The 25,140-nt window shown below is 43.7% G+C and overlaps 1 protein-coding gene across 3 annotated transcripts in view; it reads left to right on the plus strand.

Annotated features, from left to right (window-relative positions):
- TMEM131 (transmembrane protein 131) overlaps nucleotides 1-25,140 on the plus strand; it is a 130,434-nt gene that overhangs the window by 10,227 nt on the left and 95,067 nt on the right. For all 3 annotated transcript variants that reach the window (XM_066579216.1, XM_066579224.1, XM_066579232.1), the window contains exon 2: nucleotides 7,365-7,426. In XM_066579216.1, coding sequence (XP_066435313.1) covers nucleotides 7,365-7,426 — 62 coding nt within the window. The remainder of the gene's footprint in view (nucleotides 1-7,364; nucleotides 7,427-25,140) is intronic.

A 25,140-nucleotide genomic window follows, 5' to 3' on the forward strand; every position in this document is an offset into this window, starting at 1 on the left:
AAACACTCATCTGAGCATCCCCATTGAAATCAATGGAGGCATTTTAGTATTTAGTGCGGCATTTGAAACTGCACTAAACGTTGAAAAGACGCTTGTGTGAGAGCGGCCTAAGAGAAACTTTTGACGTGTCAGCATTTTTTGTTGGAAAAGTAAGCTGAGTCACTGCGTGATGCTCAGAAGGGGTTATGATGCTCAGAAGGGGTTATGATGCTCAGAAGGGGTTATGATGCTCTTAGTGACCTCTTGCGTGTCAGAATGGGGTTTCTTTTCATTTAGTTATGTATCGATATTGTTTGTAAGTCAGTCTGCTGTATTGTGGTTGATGTTACATGATATATTGTTACGGTTTCTGGCTAGTTCCAGTATACAAACTGTATGCGACACATACTGGCGGTACATATTTGGCTACTCATGACAGTAGCAGCATACGTGGCAGGTGAGTCCTCAGACGGAGCTGGATTTAGTTTGCAGATACGATGTCATTAGTCATTCTGTAAGGGCAATGACTCCTGCTCTTTGGTTAGCAGTCCTGGCAGTCATTCAACAAACAGCCTTCTCCCAAGTGAGCTTACGTTTTCTTAATACAGCAATTCATTCCTTGCATTTTCCTTCTGGTGAGGTCTCCTCCGGTGCATTTCAAGAACTGTTCCTCAAGTGCATGTAATAGATATCCGGGATATTTAATAATGGGGTCCAATCTGTGATCTAATCATATAATCAAATGAATCCAACTAAAAAGGTTTCAAATGGGACTGAAAATTAGGAGTAACTTGAGGTAACATTTACTGCTGTCCTAAGGTGACCACCATTAGTTCCCTTAACATTTGTATAGTTCCGTGTCTCTGTTCATGTAAATACACTATGTGGACGCCACTTATGGCCATCACACCTGGATGAGCTTGTGGGACTTCCTATGACAGAAGCATAGGCATTTGCAGCTACAACAGCATCTACTCTTTTGGAAAGGTCTTCGATAAAGTCTTGGAGTGTCTGAGGGAACATTTGCCCATTCAGCCAAAATGGTGTTTGTGAGGAAGGTCTGGTTTGCCCGGTCACTGAGCTTGGATGAGTACTGGTCCGTAGGCGGCCTGTCCACGAGCGGATCACGCCGTGTGAAGCTTTCTGTAGAGTTGCTCCGCTCAGGGGATTTAAATCACAGCATGTCGCAATTTGCTGTCATTCTCCGCGGTGAGACAGCGCTCCTCCCCCGTGGCGAAATATTGCTAGCGAAATTCCGCCTTGGCCGTGGACAGGAGGGGGCCTTAGGCTGTTTAGATCTGTCTTGGGGGCTACATTCGTTCACAGTATGCTGTACTATTTGCTCTGGGAAAATGCCAGTTGGAGTGCTGAAGTCTGAACACCATTCTAGTCAATGCTGTCTGTCAGGCGCTGTGTCTGCCTATTTTGTGCCCAGTTAATTTTGGTGTTCATCTCCTGTGACCGGGCTGAGCAACGGAAATAATAAAAAAAAAAAATGCTGGTGTGAAACCAACCTTCACCAGTGTTCCAGTTCAACCCAAAGGTGTTTGAAGTTGACGTTGGAACGCAAACCATGTATTCTGTATCTCACTTTGTGCACATATTGTTTGCTGTAGAGTTAACATTACCCTACTTTGGGAATTAGAGGCCTTGTTCAAACCTTTAAAACAGTCCCGTACTGTGCATCCCGGCAGGTAGCGTTCTCCAACATCTACCAAACCCAGCAAACTCCCAAACAGGGAGATGTAATTCTTCACTTCAGAGAACGTTTCCACTGGTTTCCATTTGTCTTGTCTACAAATTTGAGACCAGATCCCGCAAGAGATGGCAGATTAAAATATTTCCAAGCCTTTAGGGTATGTTTACATGGGGCGGAAATGCTGCGGAATGTCCACTGTGGAAATTCTGTGGCTAATTTCATAGCATTTCCACATCCAAAACAATCTGTACCATTGGTGTGAATTGACTGTAAATCCGTACTCGCAGCAGATTTCGGAAGATACAGCACTCCCCTCCGAAGCACTTCCTTCACCCAGTGGCCTCTAGTGAGCGCTGCGCTGCTGTTCATGTCATGTGGAAGTAACCAGCAGCACTGTGCTTGCCAACTACCACCGAATACCCAGAGAGGCTATCAAACTTGGTATTACCGTATATACTCGAGTATTAGCCGACCCGAGCATAAGCCGAGTCAATAGGTTTTACCACAAAAAACTGCTAAAACTTATTGACTCAAATATAAGCCGAGCTGTACTAGAGGATATACTAGGTGTAAAAAAAACCAAACGCAATGTTCACCTCCCAGCGGATGTCTGTGTCCCCAGCGCGACCATCTCTCCGGCGGTGTGGCAAGCTGCTTCAGACTTCTCCCTGCCGTCATCTCCCTGGCTCGGTTATCAATTCTCCCGCCGTCAGCGCTGTGTAACTAAGCACTGTGATTGGATCGAGCGCCAACCAATCACAGCCGGCGCTCGATAAACCAATCGCAGCTATTCAATGATGTCATTCACTGAATGGCTGTGAATGATCAAGCTTTATCCAATACCGTGACCATGTGCCCTGTAACAATTACATGTTCAGGGGGCATGTCAGCTTTTCAGTTGTTAATCCGCTCTTTCCTTGATCCAGGGTCTGCCTTTACACGGTCTTGTGCCGCTGTAATGACAGTAAAAATTGCGCTACTGAAATCTATCTAGGTATAGGTCAGATGCTTTAGTGGCAAATGGCTAATGAATACTGAACTGTGCGGAATGATCATATAATACATCTGCCGAGTCACTGGATGGGGAATCTGAGAACGTGAGATGGGAAGACATGTGCAGTTCAGATTATCATGTATTACTTTTCTCCCACAAACACGGGCAGCACAATTCAGCACCCAGTCTGGGAGTCCTGACTTATCCGTAATAAACCCTCGATAACAATCTGGGATTAATCATTCACTTTCTACAGTGTTTAATTTCCTTCATAGCCATGCAAATGACCCTGATAAACCATTAGTCTGACATCACCTCTGAGGGTATGTCCACATGTACTGGCAATTGTTTGGTTTATCTCCTGTGTAGATTTGAGTAGGGAATATCCACGAGATTTTATAAGACCTCCTCCACTGCTTGTAGAACTTTTTTTTAATATTGAAATCGACCTGGATGTGAATTATTTTAGGGTTTTCCCTACTCTCTCAATACACAAACTACTGTGTATTTTTGCACCAATATGATTGATCACCCCCGTAACCCACTTGGCTGTTTTCCTTGTATTCTGCCTGTTCTGGCAGCACCCACTGCTGTATGTTGTTGTCTACAAACATCACTTTCTAACGTTCCCTCCCCACCATGCTGCTATTCCACTTCTTGCCCAGGAAGTCTGTGATAGGAGAAGGAAGAGGAATAGCAGCATGGTGCTCCCATTGATTTCCATTGGGAGCTAAGCTGGCACTCCCACTTCCTGCCCTGTACCGTGACAGTGGCACAGACTATCAAACAATTACTGATGGCCTGTCCAGAGGAGAGATAATCAGTTGAAGAGAGGCATACCTCTGCCCGGTATTAGTGTAGTATGTTTCCACTGGAGGTATGGGTTGGTCGGGCTCACCTACAGGTAACGTCCAGGTCACGCCTAAAGCTGCCAAAAGCTCCCGATTGGCTCCCACACACACACCTTCACAGATTTTCGAGTCCTAGCTGAGCTGCCGAGCGATCAGCCCCGAAGCTACAGCCATGCCCACACGAGCTCCGAGCTGACGAACGATTTCAGCCCTGAGGCTACGACCACCTCTGAGCTCCTGACCAGCTGCCATACGTTTTCTTTGCTGGCACTCAGGAGGTGGCTGCTTGGGTCAGGAGCTTGGAGGTGGGCGTGGTGGCCGCCTGGGAGCTCAGAGGTTGGAGCCTCAGGGCTGGTCGCTCGGCAGCTCAGTTCTGACCTCCGAAGTCTGAAGGTGTGTGTGCAGGAGCCAATCAGGAGCTTTTGGCAGCTTTGGGCGTGAGCTGGGCGGTAACCTGTAGCTTAGGCCGACCAACCTACATTTCCAGTGCAGACATACTACATGAATGCCCTCCATCCAGACAGTCGTGAGCTGATGTAGATTTGCGCTATAATTCACACCACATTCTGATGTAAATTGTAATAAATTTACCAGGTTATGGATCCTACACTCTCCTAACTCCAGATCACTTTTAGAAAAGCGATGAGCGTAGTACAAAAAGAAAAAAAAAAGTTGAAATATTTTGTGCAAAATGTACATGCACCAAAACTTTTTTTTTTTTTTATTTCCGCTGGGAATTGTGGCAGCAGCCACTGTTCTCCTAGCCCAACTCCAGCCACACACTGTTTATTGCTGGCTGTTAATTTGAAAAATTGAAAGCAAAGCTATTGTGAGGGAATGGCAGCATCCCGAGCCAATGTGGGTTGGGAGAGGAGCAAGTACATTCATTGTCAAAAGAGATCACACACACCCCTTTCTGTGTGATTTGTAATGTTGATATAAGTAGGTGATTACAATATCAGAGCCGAAGGAGAATTTATTGCAGACAACTGACCCCTTTTAAGGAAGGCTCTAGTAGGCTCTAGTACCCTGTTGTACTCCTTCTAGCTTGGATGCAAGATGTGATACGGACAGGCATGAAGGCTCTGGTACCCTGTCATACCGCCTCTAGCTTGGATATATGATATGATATGGGCGGGCAAGGAGGCTCTAGTATCCTGTTGTACCACCTCTAGCTTGGATATAAGATGTTATACAGGTGGGCATGGAGGCTCTAGTACCCTGTTGTACCACCTCTAGCTTGGATATAAGATGTTATGCAGGTGGGCATGGAGGCTTTAGTACCGTGTGCTAAAGCCTCTAGCTTGGATGCAAAATGTGATACGGGCTGGCATGGAGGCTCTAGTACCCTGTTGTACTGCCTCTAGCTTGGATGTAAGATGTGATACGGGCAGGCATGGAGGCTCTAGTACCCTGTTGTACTGCCTCTAGCTTGGATGTAAGATGTGATACGGGCGTGTATGGAGGCTCTAGTATCCTGTTGTACCACCTCTAGCTTGTATACAAGATGTGATACGGGCGGGCATGGAGGCTCTAGTACCCAGTTGTACCGCCTCTAGCTTGCATACAAGATGTGATATGGGCGATAATGGAGGCTCTAGTACCCTGTTGTACCGCCTCTCGCTTGGATAAAGATGTGATACAGGCGGGCATGGAGGCTCTAACACCCTGTTGTACCGCCTCTAGCTTGGATACAAGATGAGATACGGGTGGGCATGGAGGCTCTAATACCCTTTTGTACCACCTATAGCTTAGATGCAAGATGTGATATGGGCAGATATGGAGGCATACGTGTTCTGTATGGTGTCCTGTGGTATACCCCTCCACATATGCTGTACCTGAGCGTCCAGATCGTGCAAACTGGTAAGCTGTATACATGTTCTATTGGTGATAAATCTGGTGACCGGGCAGCCACAGACGTGTGACAATGTAGTGGAGACATCCCTGTGACCCTCCTGTGTGCGGCCGAGCATCACCTGCTGGAAAATGCCTCCTGGAAGCCGCCATGAGAGGAACACATGTGGCTGCAGGATGTCCTGAACATATCGCTGAGCTGTCATTGTTCCTTATACCACTACTAGGGGTGACCGGCTGTCGTATATGATGGCCCCCCAGACCATCACACCAGCAGGGGGCAGTGTTCCGCTGCACAGCAAAGGCAGGATTAAGGCGCTCACCCTGAGGTCTTTAGACATGAACACAGCTATGATCAGTGCCCAAAATAAACCTGGATTAATCGCTGAAGACAACCCGGTTCCACTCCGTAGTAGTCAAGATTTGTTGTTCATGACACCACTGCAAATGAAGGTGACGGCGGGTGTCAACGTCAGTACATGTAATGGGTGCTGTCAGACCAAATGTCATACAGCTAAGCGTTTGGTAATGGTTCCGGCAGACACAGCGGCCTGTAACGATGGTAACACCCGTCTTTGGAGGGCGGACTATGAAACAGTTGCTCAGATATTTCTCTCTACTAGTAGTCTGTTGCGAGCGCCCCTGAGCCGGTCAACAAGCTCTACACAAGTTGATAAAGCGGTCCACTACACACAAGGAGCCTCTGAGAGCCTTTATACAGGCCAAGGGTGGAACCACACTTAGGGCCTCGGGTGACAAGACCGTTCATCATGCCGCATCATTTCTGCCTGAGATGGAATTGCAGCACAATGCCAACTTTGTCTAGGGGCTTGACTTTTTTTTTTATTTTAATTTTTAAACAAAGTGTATATTTATACGTGCTCATTGATTTTAATGGGCTGTTATGGTGCTGAATGCGCACCAAGATGGGACATGTTGCATTTAATATGTGAAGTTACATGTAACAGTCGCCTCACAAATATGCCCAATGGGCTTTATTAAATGGGAAATATGCTGCATATTGACAATTGTGTGAAGGAGCCCTTGCTCACGTAGCAAAACGTGCGTTGAAGCGTATCTGGTAAACCTTTCCGGTATCTGCTATGTCTTTGCTACGTATTTTTGTGTGTGCGACAACCACCTTTTTAATCAGTTAATTATTCTGGGAAGAAGTCATTAAAAATCTAGAATTCTAAAGCATTAATTGGTCAGGCAGGCTGCGCCATTTATTAGCACAGATTGGTTGCTTATAGATTAAAATGGGTGTATGAAAATTGGTTTCTAAGCTGGAAAACCCAATAAGACTTCTGAATTAATGTTTAGTACCCCCAGAACTTGGTCAGAGTGCAGAGTGGTTATAGAGCGTCTGTCCCTCTGGAGGATCGGTCCTGCCCTGCATTACACAGACCATACATTGGTGTGAAGGGGCACTGTGTAATGCTTAATTCCTGTATGGGGGCGCTGCAAGGCAACTAAACACTAACTCCCACGTTTCCCACAGATGACCGCTTAGTTTGTCAAGTGACACTTTTAACTAGTAGAGCTTGTCCAAAATGGGGAACCCCTTAAATGACCAGCATTACAACTGTAATATTTATCTGCCCTCCTATATGCATAATGACTAGTCAGTTAACCAGCATTTTAGAGGAATACTGTAAAGCTCAGCAGCAGTATGCGAGACACTGTAAATGTTAGAGGAATCTAAACACTAATTCTCATGCAGGCAATAGGAAAGAAGGCAGAAATGTAAAAATCCATATTGTGTCTCCAAACTGACTTGAAACCTGCTGGCCGCAGTCCCTAGTTTCCATATTAGTTAGCCGCTCCTTCTCCCTCAGAGTACAGAAGAACTACTTATAGAGTCAAGATTATTAAACATGTGAAACTTTTTTTCCTTTTAGGAATTCAGGATTGTCAGGAAGTTGTTAAATATCAGTTGTGTTTGGTGAAGAATAGATACTAATGTTGTTTTTCCTTCTCTTTGCAGCATTCATACAGTCAGACAATGTCATTGAAGTGCTTCGATTTGATGAAGGAGGCCTTTTAGAGGTAATGAGTTCATTATGACTTGGTATGGGATTCATGCAATAGACCCATTGGGTGCTGTATAGTTGCTTTGGTGATTGTACCGCACACCATGCATCCTGCACGTAAGGTCGGGGGTGAGGGGAAAGGGACAAATGTAAAATTGATTGGGTATTAACCCTTTCCAATCCAATTTGTATCCGGGTTTTCCTAGGGGGCTTACTCTTTTTCTGCCGTTATACAACGGCGCTATATGCTGGCTAAAGCCAGTACTGCGTGAGGTGACACGTTGGATAGGCTCCGACAGCAGAGAGGCTGACAATATACAGTAAGAGAACCCCGACGGACGTCTTCCAACATTGGAGCTGTACAACCTTAAATCATAATGTCTTTAGACATCAGACAGTGGATTGGAAAGGGTTAAGTCATAAGGTAGACTAGTAGCCACAGAGCACTGTTGCCCTTTGACTATGATCAGCAGAGGAGTCTTTAAGAGCTCACATGCAGCTAACCCCGGTCTCCAAGGACAGACAGTCACAGCCAAAGGGACGCAGCACTCAAATTATAACAACTTGCCCTTCGTTTTCAAAAGCCGGACCCCACTGATCAAAACGTCTGACATGTCACTGTGACGTCAAGCTTTTTCTGATACTGGAGGTCCTTAAAATACTGCTCTGACCTATTCTTTGGGTGGAAGTCATTGTCCCATCTCAACACTCCCTGGCTCAGATGAAAACCCATTGAAGAGAATGGTTATTATGGAAACAGCATGGCATGGAGTAAGTCCAGTGTTATGGAAACGGTGAAGCACACCATGCTACTGTTTCCACAACACCCATTCACTTCAATGAGTTATAGAAACATAATGAGGTGATTGGGAAACCAGCCATGCGTTTCTCATCTCCACCAGGAAGGGCTGAGATGGGAATACTCCTTTTAAAGCCATTATGATAAAGCCAATTTTTAAAGTGTGTGACATTTTATATGTGAGTGATTTTTTTTGGTAATTGTCAGTGTAGCTAATCCTTAAAGCAACCCTCTGGCCCTGGAGAAATGAAGATGACCACACCAGCTTCTCTGACTGCCTGATGCACTTGGTGTATTAGTTTACATCATTAGTCTAAGACACTGCGTCTGGTTTCATTAACCAGTGCTGCCCACATGAGTAGCTCTGGCCAGTCAGATCAGCATATAGGGGGAAATTGTAATTAGCCTGACCTTTCTGACTATGGGCTTGGTACAATGTCCCCCGGTGCGCTTAACACATGAAGAGACACATGCAATTAGGCTTCACACAGGTCTATGTGCAAAGAGGTACGCGTTAGTGCAAGGAATTTGCACCATTAACATTGCACTTTTGCTCTTGTTTTTGCACATTTTACTGTACTTTTTGCGCTGATGGGGACAATTCCACGTGGGCAATGAAGCCTTATAGTTGGGTGCACCTGTTACAGATTTTGTATCGGGGATGCAGCAACCTGCATTTTTTTAGCTCTGCTTCAGGGATTCAATTATCGCTTTAAATGGTTACAAATGTGATGAACAAATATCATTTGGCTCCTGAATTTTTAGATTTCAAAGGCGCCCAAAAGATATCGGCTTATTTTTTTAAAGCCTGGAGTTCTGCTGCAGCTTAGATTTTAAAGGGGTTATACAGGGTGGTAAATGCATACCTTATCCATACCTGCCCCAGCAGTGCCAGCACCTCCATTATGGGACTTGTTCCAACACTGAGCAGAATTACACCAATGTGCAATAATATCCTTTAACTTCAGGCCACTCTCGCTCATCTGCTTTTCACCACAGAGTTTTGAACCCCCGTGTACAAGGCTCCCATTAATTTAAATGGGGCCTCCCAGACCTGCGCTCGATCGTGGCGTTTTTCAAACATCGCGATTTTCAAGTACTGTCTTCTCTATTTTGCCGTGATTAACGCACCTAATCGCCAATTATAGTAGAACCGCAGCAAAACCCCGCAATCAAAATCGCATCCTTTTGCCGACGCTGTGTGAGAGCGGTCGAACATGAACAAATTTGGTGAATTTCTACTAGAGGATCATCTATATAAAATAATCAGCGGTCGCCCCTCCAGGGCCCTCGTGAACACTTACTCCCAGGTTCAGGTTTCTTCAGGCTGCACTGTTGCCATACAGATGGGACACAAACCGTTTCAGATATTAAGGTTTATTATTGTAGTTCATAGTACGGTACATTAGTTCACTCTGTATCTTTGTTGCACAGACTTTAACCCGTAATAACATATTAGTAGCTTTTATTCTGCATGTGTCACTTAGAGTGCATTACCGCTATAACCAAAGTTGGAGCATTGGAAAAGAACCTAACCTCCTAACCTCCAGCTTCGCATCCAACGTAAATGCAGACTTGCGTTATATTTATATAGGAGTAACCATTTCTGCAGTCAGTGGAAGTAATGAACTCCAAAGAGGAGTTGTAGTGGCCAATTAATTTCTAGCTTTCAAAAGGCCTTTATCAAACGAAAACAGGAATGCAATTGGTTGTCAAACTCCCCCCTCCCCTCCCCCTCTCATGTTTGATGATTCTCTCCAACCATGTTTGGGGTAGAAAATCTCTTCTTGCTTGATTTTGCAAAACTGCCGCTTGTGCAACCCAACAGGACACGGTGAAAGGCCATGAGATTTACACTGAGGCCTTAGATCACTGACCTGATATATACTTTATGGTAATAAATAGTAATGCATGTTCAGCTGTATCTTTAGAGACGTGCAATATTGGGCTGCCAGTCCACGGCCACGACAGAATATCGCTAGCTATATTCCGCCGCAGGGGAGGAGGGGGAAAGCACTCACAAGTGTCCATGATGAGCCTATATTAATGATGGGCTCACCGCGGAGAATCGCAGCATGTTGCAATTTTAATCACGCGAGCGGAAAATTGCTATGATTCTCCCCTCATGTGCGTTTGGCTGCGCTTTCCATAGTTATCCTATGGAAAGCGTGTTATGCAAGCTCCGCGTGCAATTTATCACCGTGGATCTCGCATTGACGCCTCAGCCGTGGACAACCAGCCTTAGGCCGCCTGTCCACAGGCGTAGCGATATTCCACGTGAACCGCCGCCGGGGAGCAGGAGACAGCTGATGGTTCTCCACACTGAGTCTATCTGACAGGCTCACCACGGAGAATTGCGGCAAATCGCAGTATGCTGTGATTTGAATACAGTGAGCGGAGAATCGCTATGATTCTCCACTCGTCGGTGCCGTGGCTGCGCTTTTCATAGCAATGCTATGGAGAGCTTCAGACAGCGTGATTCGCTGGTGATTTATCACCGGCGGAATCACACCCGTGGGCATGCAGCCTAAAGAGTGAGCAGAGTACAGTGGCTAATTCTGAGCTGTATGCTTCTCTTGTTGCTTTTAAATGGCCAAAAATATATTTTTTAACTCGGAAGACAAGATCCACACAAAGTTTGTTCTTTTTATTGGGAGGCTGTCTTCAGTTGCTTCATAGTCTCTTAACTTCTCTGTTCTAATCATTAATATCTCTAGAAGGGTCGGTGATCCGGGGTTTATTCCAGCTGCCAAATTGGAGTCGGGAAGAATTTTTTTCTCCACCTAAATCCGGAAAATTGGCTTCTAACTCATTAGGGTTTTTCATTTTTTCTTTCTCCTTCCTCTGGATCAACATTGGGGGGTAAATAGGCTAAACTAGATGGGCATGTGTTTTTTTCAGCCTTACATACTATGTAGTTTCACTGCCCAGGGATTTGGATTCAGCCATTTTCAATATCCTCTTTTAATATTGATGGTGTATTAAATTAGGAACACTCAGATTCAGAATTGTAGAAGATTGTATTTCGGGCTCATTCACACCAGCGGTTTCCCTTTATCAGTCCTTCCATCTCTCTGTTCCGTTTTTGGAGCAGAGAGACTGGATTGAATGGTTCCTTATTCTCCCCATTGATTTCAATGGGGTTTTAACGAGGAAGGGCTCATTTTGCTTCCGTTCGATTTGGTTTCCGTTTTTAAACAGAAGAAATATTGCACGCCTCATCCTTAAAAAGGAAATAGAAAGAGGCAGAAAATAATCGGTATTGCCAGAGGACAAATAGCGTTAAGACCTCTGTTTTATCAGTCACAAGGGGGTTAAGGGAAGTGACTCAGACTGCTGTGTGGGCATAAGAGATAACGTGCCCACAGTAGAATGATAATTTGCGTAGAAGGTCACTTCCTACCAGAATTAGCCCCTATATAATAGAGAATAGAGCGCACAACGCTCTATTAAATGGTCTAGGTATCATAAACTACAAGAACCACAGTTCTCGCTTGCGTAAGATATATAGCGCAAGACGTGGTCATTCAATTGTAGTAGACTCGGCTCACAAAATGGTCTAGGTATCATAGACTACAAGAATAACAGTTCTCGCTTGCGCAAGGTATATAGCGCAAAGCGTGGTCATTCAATTGTAGTAGACTCGGCTCGACGCGTTTCTCCACACGAATGTGGTTCATCAGGAGCACTTTGATTATTTTAAGAGGAAAAAAACCGATCTGACTTTTTGCTGTCAGTATTTGTGATAAACTAGAGTTCAATAAATATTAGAATAAAGAGGAGCAATGTTTTGGGAACAACAGGCAAACTGCGTACTCTGCCATAACATATCTATTTCCCAATAAATGGTTTATGTTAGGATCCAAAGCAGCCAGGGTATCTTAATGTAGTTTTGTCCCTTAACTGAGGATAGTGGCGAGAGTAATGCAGTAAGCTAGATAGCCTCAAAAAAATCTATCTTAGGAGAAACTTATTTCTCTGCCAGAGGATAGATAAAGATTAGAGTGGGTAACAAAAAGTTACTGAAAGAATTAAGCCAGTCTCCGTGACTAGTAGGTCATAGAGTCTAATAGCCCTTCTTTTTCCAATAGGTCTGAGATGATGCAGACAATACCAGAGGGTCATAGACAAAGACAGAGACAGAGGACAGTAATTCTACTAAAAGCCCGATAGGCATAAGTAGAGTGCTATCTAAGCCTGTAAGTAGTTAGCCTGACAGAGATTTCCCAAAGCCCCCAAAAAATATAAAGCAAATAAAGCAAAAAGATAAAGCCTGTGGCCCTGATGGTGAGCCACAGGAATAATGTGAGACTGGATAGCAGTGTGCCCATATATTGCTCGACTGGACCATCCCCTGGGAGGGGAATTCAGACATAGCCCAATCAATGAGGTCCGGGGAGTAGAGGGGCCGGACTAGGGTAATTAAGTACTCCAACTCTGAAGTTAAGCACTTAGGGGATTTATACTATAAGTAGATAGGTAGCGATTCAGTGCAGAGAGCTCAGAAGCGTCTCTGATCGCTTACCTGGAGTCCCGATTGTTGTGTAGTCCTCAGTGTAGCTCCGAGCGGCAGACCGGAAGTTCGCGCATGCGCGTGACGTCATCACGCATGCGTCGGTCGCCAGTGACGTCAATACGCCGGTCATGTGATCCCAGACTTGGTCACATGTGTGGGAAGAAAATCCCATTACTGTTGAGGGCAAAGGAGCTTAGAACACTGGCAACTAGTACAGCAGTCAGTGCTAAGAAGCGACGAGAAGGAGCAAACAGATTTTTTTGTTTTAGTTGATGCAGAATAGGTAAACCTACTTGTTTAGCTTATAGATTAAGGTAATATAATCCAAAAAAAAGTTAAAAATATCTTCGAGGATATATTGATAAGTGGGAGTCAAATTAGAGAAATTCTGAGACTTCATATCATAAATATATCTGTATATAATAAACAGACAAATATAAGTTCTCACAATGGAGAATAGAGTGGCTGTCAAAAAGCAGGGGCGGTTGAGCATATCAGAAATATGTCAGTGACAGCAAGGACTTTTTTATATTTACGATTATAGAAAGCAATTAAAACATAAGCTTTCGTTTAGGCCTGATGGACTAAGGCTATTAAAACGAAAGATCCAGGAGGCTTCTTTTTGCAAAAGGCGTTGGTCTATATTCCCTCGTCTTCCGTGCGTGCGCAAAAGTTCAATGCCCTGAAATTTTAATAAATGCGCATCGCCGTTATGTACCAACCACATGTGGTCCGCCAGGGGGGTGGATTCGTGTCTTTCAATGTTCCCCACATGGCCCAGAATCCTCCGGCGAAATTCCTGGATTGTCTTGCCAATGTAGTTTTTTGGGCATGGACATGTGGCCATGTATATCACATTTCTGGTCTTACAATTAATAAAATCGTGACATTTGTATGTGCGATGGGAAACAGCACAGGTGAAGGAACTTGATTTCTGGATGAAGGGGCAAGCAGCACAGGAGTGGCAGGGAAAAGTGCCTTTTGGACGATTCGATCCTAGCCAGGTGATTTTGGATTCGTCCGGTGGTAGATGGCTTTTGACCAAGTGGTCCTTTAAATTATGGCCTCGTCTGTATGTTATACAGGGTTTTTGGGAAATATATTCACTGATATCATGATCATTTTTCAAAATGTCCCAATAGTGAGAAAGAATATCACGTATCTGGGGACAGGCTGTATCATATGTACCAATCACTCTTGGAGAGTGGTCGGTAAGACGTACTTTTGGTGTTAATAGATTGGTACGTTGTTGTTTGGACGCATATTGATAAGCCTGGAGAATTGTTTCCTCTGGGTACCCTCTCGAACTGAATCGTTTCATCAGTTTTTTGCTCTCTGAGAGAAATGAAGTTTCATCAGAGCAATTCCGACGTAACCGAAGAAATTGACCCTTCGGAATACCACGTTTTAAAGGGGTCGGATGATAGCTCTGCCACCCCAATAAACTATTGGTAGCAGTCTTCTTTCGATATAGAGTAGATGCGATGGTACCATCCTCATTTTTGACAATCTGGATGTCAAGGAAGGGTAATGTCGTAGCACTAATCTCGCTAGTCACGCGTAGGTTTAAAGTGTTGGTATTTAGTGTCTCGACAAAGGTCTCAAAGGAAATGGATGTACCCCTCCATAGGATGAGGATGTCATCAATGTAACGTAACCAGAGTACTATATTGTCAGACCACTGTGAGTTGTTGTATATGACCTTTTCCTCCCACCAGCCCAGGTACAGATTAGCATAAGATGGGGCACAAGGCGTCCCCATCGCTGTACCCCTGAGCTGGTGGAAGTACTCAGAGTCAAACACAAAATAATTGTGTTTAAGAATGAACTCAAGCTCTTCGGATCTATCCGAAGGTGAACTGAGACCCTCCAATCGCCCTATTGCACGTCGCTTTAAGGCACGTTTTCAATCCCGAAATAAAAGCCGTGGTAGAAAGCCTCAAGAAGGGGTTTTCTCTGAACCCCCGATTTCTCAATATTTTTTGAGGGGGCGACGAGAACCACACACCGCCCCATGACACAACCAGTAAGTTCCCATTTGCCCCTCTCGCAATCAGTCTCTGAAATGATCTCTGATACGACATATATAACCGAGACGGATTCGGATTCCATTGAAGACAAATTGAAGGTGGTCAATTTGTCTGACTATAACTTGACCCCACAAGAGTTGGGCCTGTTGGAGAGGGGGCTGTCCTTCGTCCCCACGACCCGTTACGACCCGTTCGTGTGGACGAAGGACATCTCCCTCTTCACTCGCAAACTTAGATGGAAAAAATTCTTTGCCATTAAAGAAAGAGAACGTTTAAAAGAACTCGGTCTGGAATTATCAGACCGTCAGGGTCTTCAAATGTTACAGGACCTTGAGGATGAGAACTCTAGACTATGGGGCTCTGGTCCATTTACGGACCTTAAACCATCTAGCAAGAACAACCCTCCGTCTCTGTATAGTCCAGAAATTGATATATTTGAGAAATTGGTGAAAAATGACTTAAAAACCTTGACAACTTACCACAAATCAAACTCTAACTTGACTCAAGGACAAATCAAAGCGCTGAAATCTTTGGAAAATAACTCTAAGATCATTATTAAGGAGGCTGATAAAGGTGGCAATATAGTAATATTGAATAGACCACATTACGTGGACATGTGCCATCGACTTCTGTATGATTCTACAACATATAGCACCCTCTCTCATGACCCGACTAACCTATTCTTGACACAATTACGTGACTTGTTACAACACGAATTGACCAATGGCAATATCGATACCAACGAATATCGCTTTATGTATTCTTCTTCTCCTACCATTGCGACATTTTACGCATTACCGAAGATACATAAGGGGACGAACCCAATCAAGGGACGCCCTATTGTTTCTGGGGTTAATAATCTTACCCAAAACATCAGCATCTATGTTGACAAGATCCTACGTCCTTACGTTCTATCATTACGATCTTACGTTAGAGATACGATGGACGTTCTTAGGATTCTTGAAGGTATCACCATCGAACCAGACGTCCTACTGGCATCACTGGACATTGAAGCTTTATATAGCTCAATCCCCCATGAGGGGGGTCTGGCTGCAGTATCTTTCTTTCTTCAGCAAAGAGGCGTGCAGTTTGAAAGTCATAACCAGTGTGTCGTCAACCTACTGGAGTTCATTCTTAAACACAATTATTTTGTGTTTGACTCTGAGTACTTCCACCAGCTCAGGGGTACAGCGATGGGGACGCCTTGTGCCCCATCTTATGCTAATCTGTACCTGGGCTGGTGGGAGGAAAAGGTCATATACAACAACTCACAGTGGTCTGACAATATAGTACTCTGGTTACGTTACATTGATGACATCCTCATCCTATGGAGGGGTACATCCATTTCCTTTGAGACCTTTGTCGAGACACTAAATACCAACACTTTAAACCTACGCGTGACTAGCGAGATTAGTGCTACGACATTACCCTTCCTTGACATCCAGATTGTCAAAAATGAGGATGGTACCATCGCATCTACTCTATATCGAAAGAAGACTGCTACCAATAGTTTATTGGGGTGGCAGAGCTATCATCCGACCCCTTTAAAACGTGGTATTCCGAAGGGTCAATTTCTTCGGTTACGTCGGAATTGCTCTGATGAAACTTCATTTCTCTCAGAGAGCAAAAAACTGATGAAACGATTCAGTTCGAGAGGGTACCCAGAGGAAACAATTCTCCAGGCTTATCAATATGCGTCCAAACAACAACGTACCAATCTATTAACACCAAAAGTACGTCTTACCGACCACTCTCCAAGAGTGATTGGTACATATGATACAGCCTGTCCCCAGATACGTGATATTCTTTCTCACTATTGGGACATTTTGAAAAATGATCATGATATCAGTGAATATATTTCCCAAAAACCCTGTATAACATACAGACGAGGCCATAATTTAAAGGACCACTTGGTCAAAAGCCATCTACCACCGGACGAATCCAAAATCACCTGGCTAGGATCGAATCGTCCAAAAGGCACTTTTCCCTGCCACTCCTGTGCTGCTTGCCCCTTCATCCAGAAATCAAGTTCCTTCACCTGTGCTGTTTCCCATCGCACATACAAATGTCACGATTTTATTAATTGTAAGACCAGAAATGTGATATACATGGCCACATGTCCATGCCCAAAAAACTACATTGGCAAGACAATCCAGGAATTTCGCCGGAGGATTCTGGGCCATGTGGGGAACATTGAAAGACACGAATCCACCCCCCTGGCGGACCACATGTGGTTGGTACATAACGGCGATGCGCATTTATTAAAATTTCAGGGCATTGAACTTTTGCGCACGCACGGAAGACGAGGGAATATAGACCAACGCCTTTTGCAAAAAGAAGCCTCCTGGATCTTTCGTTTTAATAGCCTTAGTCCATCAGGCCTAAACGAAAGCTTATGTTTTAATTGCTTTCTATAATCGTAAATATAAAAAAGTCCTTGCTGTCACTGACATATTTCTGATATGCTCAACCGCCCCTGCTTTTTGACAGCCACTCTATTCTCCATTGTGAGAACTTATATTTGTCTGTTTATTATATACAGATATATTTATGATATGAAGTCTCAGAATTTCTCTAATTTGACTCCCACTTATCAATATATCCTCGAAGATATTTTTAACTTTTTTTTTGGATTATATTACCTTAATCTATAAGCTAAACAAGTAGGTTTACCTATTCTGCATCAACTAAAACAAAAAAATCTGTTTGCTCCTTCTCGTCGCTTCTTAGCACTGACTGCTGTACTAGTTGCCAGTGTTCTAAGCTCCTTTGCCCTCAACAGTAATGGGATTTTCTTCCCACACATGTGACCAAGTCTGGGATCACATGACCGGCGTATTGACGTCACTGGCGACCGACGCATGCGTGATGACGTCACGCGCATGCGCGAACTTCCGGTCTGCCGCTCGGAGCTACACTGAGGACTACACAACAATCGGGACTCCAGGTAAGCGATCAGAGACGCTTCTGAGCTCTCTGCACTGAATCGCTACCTATCTACTTATAGTATAAATCCCCTAAGTGCTTAACTTCAGAGTTGGAGTACTTAATTACCCTAGTCCGGCCCCTCTACTCCCCGGACCTCATTGATTGGGCTATGTCTGAATTCCCCTCCCAGGGGATGGTCCAGTCGAGCAATATATGGGCACACTGCTATCCAGTCTCACATTATTCCTGTGGCTCACCATCAGGGCCACAGGCTTTATCTTTTTGCTTTATTTGCTTTATATTTTTTGGGGGCTTTGGGAAATCTCTGTCAGGCTAACTACTTACAGGCTTAGATAGCACTCTACTTATGCCTATCGGGCTTTTAGTAGAATTACTGTCCTCTGTCTCTGTCTTTGTCTATGACCCTCTGGTATTGTCTGCATCATCTCAGACCTATTGGAAAAAGAAGGGCTATTAGACTCTATGACCTACTAGTCACGGAGACTGGCTTAATTCTTTCAGTAACTTTTTGTTACCCACTCTAATCTTTATCTATCCTCTGGCAGAGAAATAAGTTTCTCCTAAGATAGATTTTTTTGAGGCTATCTAGCTTACTGCATTACTCTCGCCACTATCCTCAGTTAAGGGACAAAACTACATTAAGATACCCTGGCTGCTTTGGATCCTAACATAAACCATTTATTGGGAAATAGATATGTTATGGCAGAGTACGCAGTTTGCCTGTTGTTCCCAAAACATTGCTCCTCTTTATTCTAATATTTATTGAACTCTAGTTTATCACAAATACTGACAGCAAAAAGTCAGATCGGTTTTTTTCCTCTTAAAATAATCAAAGTGCTCCTGATGAACCACATTCGTGTGGAGAAACGCGTCGAGCCGAGTCTACTACAATTGAATGACCACGCTTTGCGCTATATACCTTGCGCAAGCGAGAACTGTTATTCTTGTAGTCTATGATACCTAGACCATTTTGTGAGCCGAGTCTACTACAATTGAATGACCACGTCTTGCGCTATATATCTTACGCAAGCGAGAACTGTGGTTCTTGTAGTTTATGATACCTAGACCATTTAATAGAGCGTTGTGCGCTCTATTCTCTATTATATAGGGGCTAATTCTGGTAGGAAGTGACCTTCTACGCAAATTATCATTCTACTGTGGGCACGTTATCTCTTATGCCCACACAGCAGTCTGAGTCACTTCCCTTAACCCCCTTGTGACTGATAAAACAGAGGTCTTAACGCTATTTGTCCTCTGGCAATACCGATTATTTTCTGCCTCTTTCTATTTCCTTTTTAAGGATGAGGCGTTCTTTTGTGATAATTTTGGATGTTTTGTTTGTCTATCTGTAACGTGTGTGTGTCAGCCCATGTTTTTTAAGATATTTTCCAATAAAGTTTGTATTTTTTAGTCTATAACTGTGATTCGGGCCCAATACTATAATCTATAGACTTATTCCGTCTCTGTGACAAGTTTCTATACTATATGGCGGGCTTTCTCTCAAAAGACTTCAACACGACTCAGTGGCTGTCTGAGGCGGGTGCGGTTTTCTCAGAAGGGGAATTTAGAGCTACACATCAGAACCAATCGATTGAAAAGTGTTTTAAAGAGCTTACCTCTCTATATCGGGAATACTTACGAAATTGGTGGGAGGTCCAGGGTCTACAAAAATACATTGAACACCAGATAGTCCCTCGAGGCCTCCGTAACCCAATAGTACCACCCAAACGCCTCCACAATCCTGCATTTCTCAAGAAATGGCAGGATGAATCTACCTTAGCCTCACTCAAATTGATTAAACTACTATTAGATGAAGAAAAATCTACACTTGAGGCTAACCAAAAAAAGTTGGAGGAGCAGATAGAAAGAGCAAAGGCATTCAGTACGGATCCTGATTTTTCCACAAAAGAGAAGGCCTTACATACTAATATTGAAAAATTTACGACACAAATAAAAGATAGGAAACACGCACAGTTTAGTCGTGATCTCCTTGATTTTAAAGACAATAGAGCATATACCAACACCTCAGGCCGCTCTGAGACGGATCCAAGCTCTTCGGATCTATCCGAAGGTGAACTGAGACCCTCCAATCGCCCTATTGCACGTCGCTTTAAGGCACGTTTTCAATCCCGAAATAAAAGCCGTGGTAGAAAGCCTCAAGAAGGGGTTTTCTCTGAACCCCCGATTTCTCAATATTTTTTGAGGGGGCGACGAGAACCACACACCGCCCCATGACACAACCAGTAAGTTCCCATTTGCCCCTCTCGCAATCAGTCTCTGAAATGATCTCTGATACGACATATATAACCGAGACGGATTCGGATTCCATTGAAGACAAATTGAAGGTGGTCAATTTGTCTGACTATAACTTGACCCCACAAGAGTTGGGCCTGTTGGAGAGGGGGCTGTCCTTCGTCCCCACGACCCGTTACGACCCGTTCGTGTGGACGAAGGACATCTCCCTCTTCACTCGCAAACTTAGATGGAAAAAATTCTTTGCCATTAAAGAAAGAGAACGTTTAAAAGAACTCGGTCTGGAATTATCAGACCGTCAGGGTCTTCAAATGTTACAGGACCTTGAGGATGAGAACTCTAGACTATGGGGCTCTGGTCCATTTACGGACCTTAAACCATCTAGCAAGAACAACCCTCCGTCTCTGTATAGTCCAGAAATTGATATATTTGAGAAATTGGTGAAAAATGACTTAAAAACCTTGACAACTTACCACAAATCAAACTCTAACTTGACTCAAGGACAAATCAAAGCGCTGAAATCTTTGGAAAATAACTCTAAGATCATTATTAAGGAGGCTGATAAAGGTGGCAATATAGTAATATTGAATAGACCACATTACGTGGACATGTGCCATCGACTTCTGTATGATTCTACAACATATAGCACCCTCTCTCATGACCCGACTAACCTATTCTTGACACAATTACGTGACTTGTTACAACACGAATTGACCAATGGCAATATCGATACCAACGAATATCGCTTTATGTATTCTTCTTCTCCTACCATTGCGACATTTTACGCATTACCGAAGATACATAAGGGGACGAACCCAATCAAGGGACGCCCTATTGTTTCTGGGGTTAATAATCTTACCCAAAACATCAGCATCTATGTTGACAAGATCCTACGTCCTTACGTTCTATCATTACGATCTTACGTTAGAGATACGATGGACGTTCTTAGGATTCTTGAAGGTATCACCATCGAACCAGACGTCCTACTGGCATCACTGGACATTGAAGCTTTATATAGCTCAATCCCCCATGAGGGGGGTCTGGCTGCAGTATCTTTCTTTCTTCAGCAAAGAGGCGTGCAGTTTGAAAGTCATAACCAGTGTGTCGTCAACCTACTGGAGTTCATTCTTAAACACAATTATTTTGTGTTTGACTCTGAGTACTTCCACCAGCTCAGGGGTACAGCGATGGGGACGCCTTGTGCCCCATCTTATGCTAATCTGTACCTGGGCTGGTGGGAGGAAAAGGTCATATACAACAACTCACAGTGGTCTGACAATATAGTACTCTGGTTACGTTACATTGATGACATCCTCATCCTATGGAGGGGTACATCCATTTCCTTTGAGACCTTTGTCGAGACACTAAATACCAACACTTTAAACCTACGCGTGACTAGCGAGATTAGTGCTACGACATTACCCTTCCTTGACATCCAGATTGTCAAAAATGAGGATGGTACCATCGCATCTACTCTATATCGAAAGAAGACTGCTACCAATAGTTTATTGGGGTGGCAGAGCTATCATCCGACCCCTTTAAAACGTGGTATTCCGAAGGGTCAATTTCTTCGGTTACGTCGGAATTGCTCTGATGAAACTTCATTTCTCTCAGAGAGCAAAAAACTGATGAAACGATTCAGTTCGAGAGGGTACCCAGAGGAAACAATTCTCCAGGCTTATCAATATGCGTCCAAACAACAACGTACCAATCTATTAACACCAAAAGTACGTCTTACCGACCACTCTCCAAGAGTGATTGGTACATATGATACAGCCTGTCCCCAGATACGTGATATTCTTTCTCACTATTGGGACATTTTGAAAAATGATCATGATATCAGTGAATATATTTCCCAAAAACCCTGTATAACATACAGACGAGGCCATAATTTAAAGGACCACTTGGTCAAAAGCCATCTACCACCGGACGAATCCAAAATCACCTGGCTAGGATCGAATCGTCCAAAAGGCACTTTTCCCTGCCACTCCTGTGCTGCTTGCCCCTTCATCCAGAAATCAAGTTCCTTCACCTGTGCTGTTTCCCATCGCACATACAAATGTCACGATTTTATTAATTGTAAGACCAGAAATGTGATATACATGGCCACATGTCCATGCCCAAAAAACTACATTGGCAAGACAATCCAGGAATTTCGCCGGAGGATTCTGGGCCATGTGGGGAACATTGAAAGACACGAATCCACCCCCCTGGCGGACCACATGTGGTTGGTACATAACGGCGATGCGCATTTATTAAAATTTCAGGGCATTGAACTTTTGCGCACGCACGGAAGACGAGGGAATATAGACCAACGCCTTTTGCAAAAAGAAGCCTCCTGGATCTTTCGTTTTAATAGCCTTAGTCCATCAGGCCTAAACGAAAGCTTATGTTTTAATTGCTTTCTATAATCGTAAATATATAAAAAAGTCCTTGCTGTCACTGACATATTTCTGATATGCTCAACCGCCCCTGCTTTTTGACAGCCACTCTATTCTCCATTGTGAGAACTTATATTTGTCTGTTTATTATATACAGATATATTTATGATATGAAGTCTCAGAATTTCTCTAATTTGACTCCCACTTATCAATATATCCTCGAAGATATTTTTAACTTTTTTTTTGGATTATATTACCTTAATCTATAAGCTAAACAAGTAGGTTTACCTATTCTGCATCAACTAAAACAAAAAAATCTGTTTGCTCCTTCTCGTCGCTTCTTAGCACTGACTGCTGTACTAGTTGCCAGTGTTCTAAGCTCCTTTGCCCTCAACAGTAATGGGATTTTCTTCCCACACATGTGACCAAGTCTGGGATCACATGACCGGCGTATTGACGTCACTGGCGACCGACGCATGCGTGATGACGTCACGCGCATGCGCGAACTTCCGGTCTGCCGCTCGGAGCTACACTGAGGACTACACAACAATCGGGACTCCAGGTAAGCGATCAGAGACGCTTCTGAGCTCTCTGCACTGAATCGCTACCTATCTACTTATAGTATAAATCCCCTAAGTGCTTAACTTCAGAGTTGGAGTACTTAATTACCCTAGTCCGGCCCCTCTACTCCCCGGACCTCATTGATTGGGCTATGTCTGAATTCCCCTCCCAGGGGATGGTCCAGTCGAGCAATATATGGGCACACTGCTATCCAGTCTCACATTATTCCTGTGGCTCACCATCAGGGCCACAGGCTTTATCTTTTTGCTTTATTTGCTTTATATTTTTTGGGGGCTTTGGGAAATCTCTGTCAGGCTAACTACTTACAGGCTTAGATAGCACTCTACTTATGCCTATCGGGCTTTTAGTAGAATTACTGTCCTCTGTCTCTGTCTTTGTCTATGACCCTCTGGTATTGTCTGCATCATCTCAGACCTATTGGAAAAAGAAGGGCTATTAGACTCTATGACCTACTAGTCACGGAGACTGGCTTAATTCTTTCAGTAACTTTTTGTTACCCACTCTAATCTTTATCTATCCTCTGGCAGAGAAATAAGTTTCTCCTAAGATAGATTTTTTTGAGGCTATCTAGCTTACTGCATTACTCTCGCCACTATCCTCAGTTAAGGGACAAAACTACATTAAGATACCCTGGCTGCTTTGGATCCTAACATAAACCATTTATTGGGAAATAGATATGTTATGGCAGAGTACGCAGTTTGCCTGTTGTTCCCAAAACATTGCTCCTCTTTATTCTAATATTTATTGAACTCTAGTTTATCACAAATACTGACAGCAAAAAGTCAGATCGGTTTTTTTCCTCTTAAAATAATCAAAGTGCTCCTGATGAACCACATTCGTGTGGAGAAACGCGTCGAGCCGAGTCTACTACAATTGAATGACCACGCTTTGCGCTATATACCTTGCGCAAGCGAGAACTGTTATTCTTGTAGTCTATGATACCTAGACCATTTTGTGAGCCGAGTCTACTACAATTGAATGACCACGTCTTGCGCTATATATCTTACGCAAGCGAGAACTGTGGTTCTTGTAGTTTATGATACCTAGACCATTTAATAGAGCGTTGTGCGCTCTATTCTCTATTATATAGGGGCTAATTCTGGTAGGAAGTGACCTTCTACGCAAATTATCATTCTACTGTGGGCACGTTATCTCTTATGCCCACACAGCAGTCTGAGTCACTTCCCTTAACCCCCTTGTGACTGATAAAACAGAGGTCTTAACGCTATTTGTCCTCTGGCAATACCGATTATTTTCTGCCTCTTTCTATTTCCTTTTTAAGGATGAGGCGTTCTTTTGTGATAATTTTGGATGTTTTGTTTGTCTATCTGTAACGTGTGTGTGTCAGCCCATGTTTTTTAAGATATTTTCCAATAAAGTTTGTATTTTTTAGTCTATAACTGTGATTCGGGCCCAATACTATAATCTATAGACTTATTCCGTCTCTGTGACAAGAAGAAATATTGCAGTCTGCGGCGCGGTGTGTTTTATAAAAACAAAGGAACGGTACAAAACTGAAGAGTTTCATTTTGCTTTCTGTTTTTTTGAAAATCGCATTGAAATTATTGGGACTAAAACGAACTAATTGTTTTTCTGCTCCAAAGACTGAACAAAGGTGGAAATCCTGAACAGAGGGAGAACGCTGGTGTGAATGAGCCCTAATCTGTTTAGTAACATGAATGTGAACAACATTGTAACTAGGAGTGAATAACCGTTTCCAGAAGAGCAATGTCATTGGAGGAAATAATCCTCCAGCTAGTGGCCTGTCACATACATACAGGGGCACTAAGCTGCCATGGAAATGTGTGGGCGTTGTAATGGGAATGGCTGTGTGTCTCTAAGGGCCCTTTTACACGGGACAACCTGTCGGACATGGGCATTCCTGTGCTTTTCTACAGGAATGATAATCAGTGAGTGAATGGAGGTGGAGTGGGCCGGGGATTGTTCCGGCCGGCCGCCCGCCTCCGTTCACAGTAAATGGACAATCGTCTATAGATTAATGGCTGCCTGTTTACACGGGCTGATCGTTCAGTTTTTATGCATCCTTGAACTGAATGTCGGAACAAATATGGTCATTAATGTTTAAGATAATACAGGATGACCAGTAGGTTTGAATTGGATGAAAAGTTTTGGTTTTTCTTTTTTAGGGGTCCTGCACACGGCAGAGCTGGATTACACCTGTGGAATCCCACAGCAGAATCCGGCCCTGGGAGCAGCGGC

Source organism: Eleutherodactylus coqui, chromosome 1 (genome assembly GCF_035609145.1).
Source record: "Eleutherodactylus coqui strain aEleCoq1 chromosome 1, aEleCoq1.hap1, whole genome shotgun sequence".
Lineage (NCBI taxonomy): Eukaryota > Metazoa > Chordata > Amphibia > Anura > Eleutherodactylidae > Eleutherodactylus > Eleutherodactylus coqui.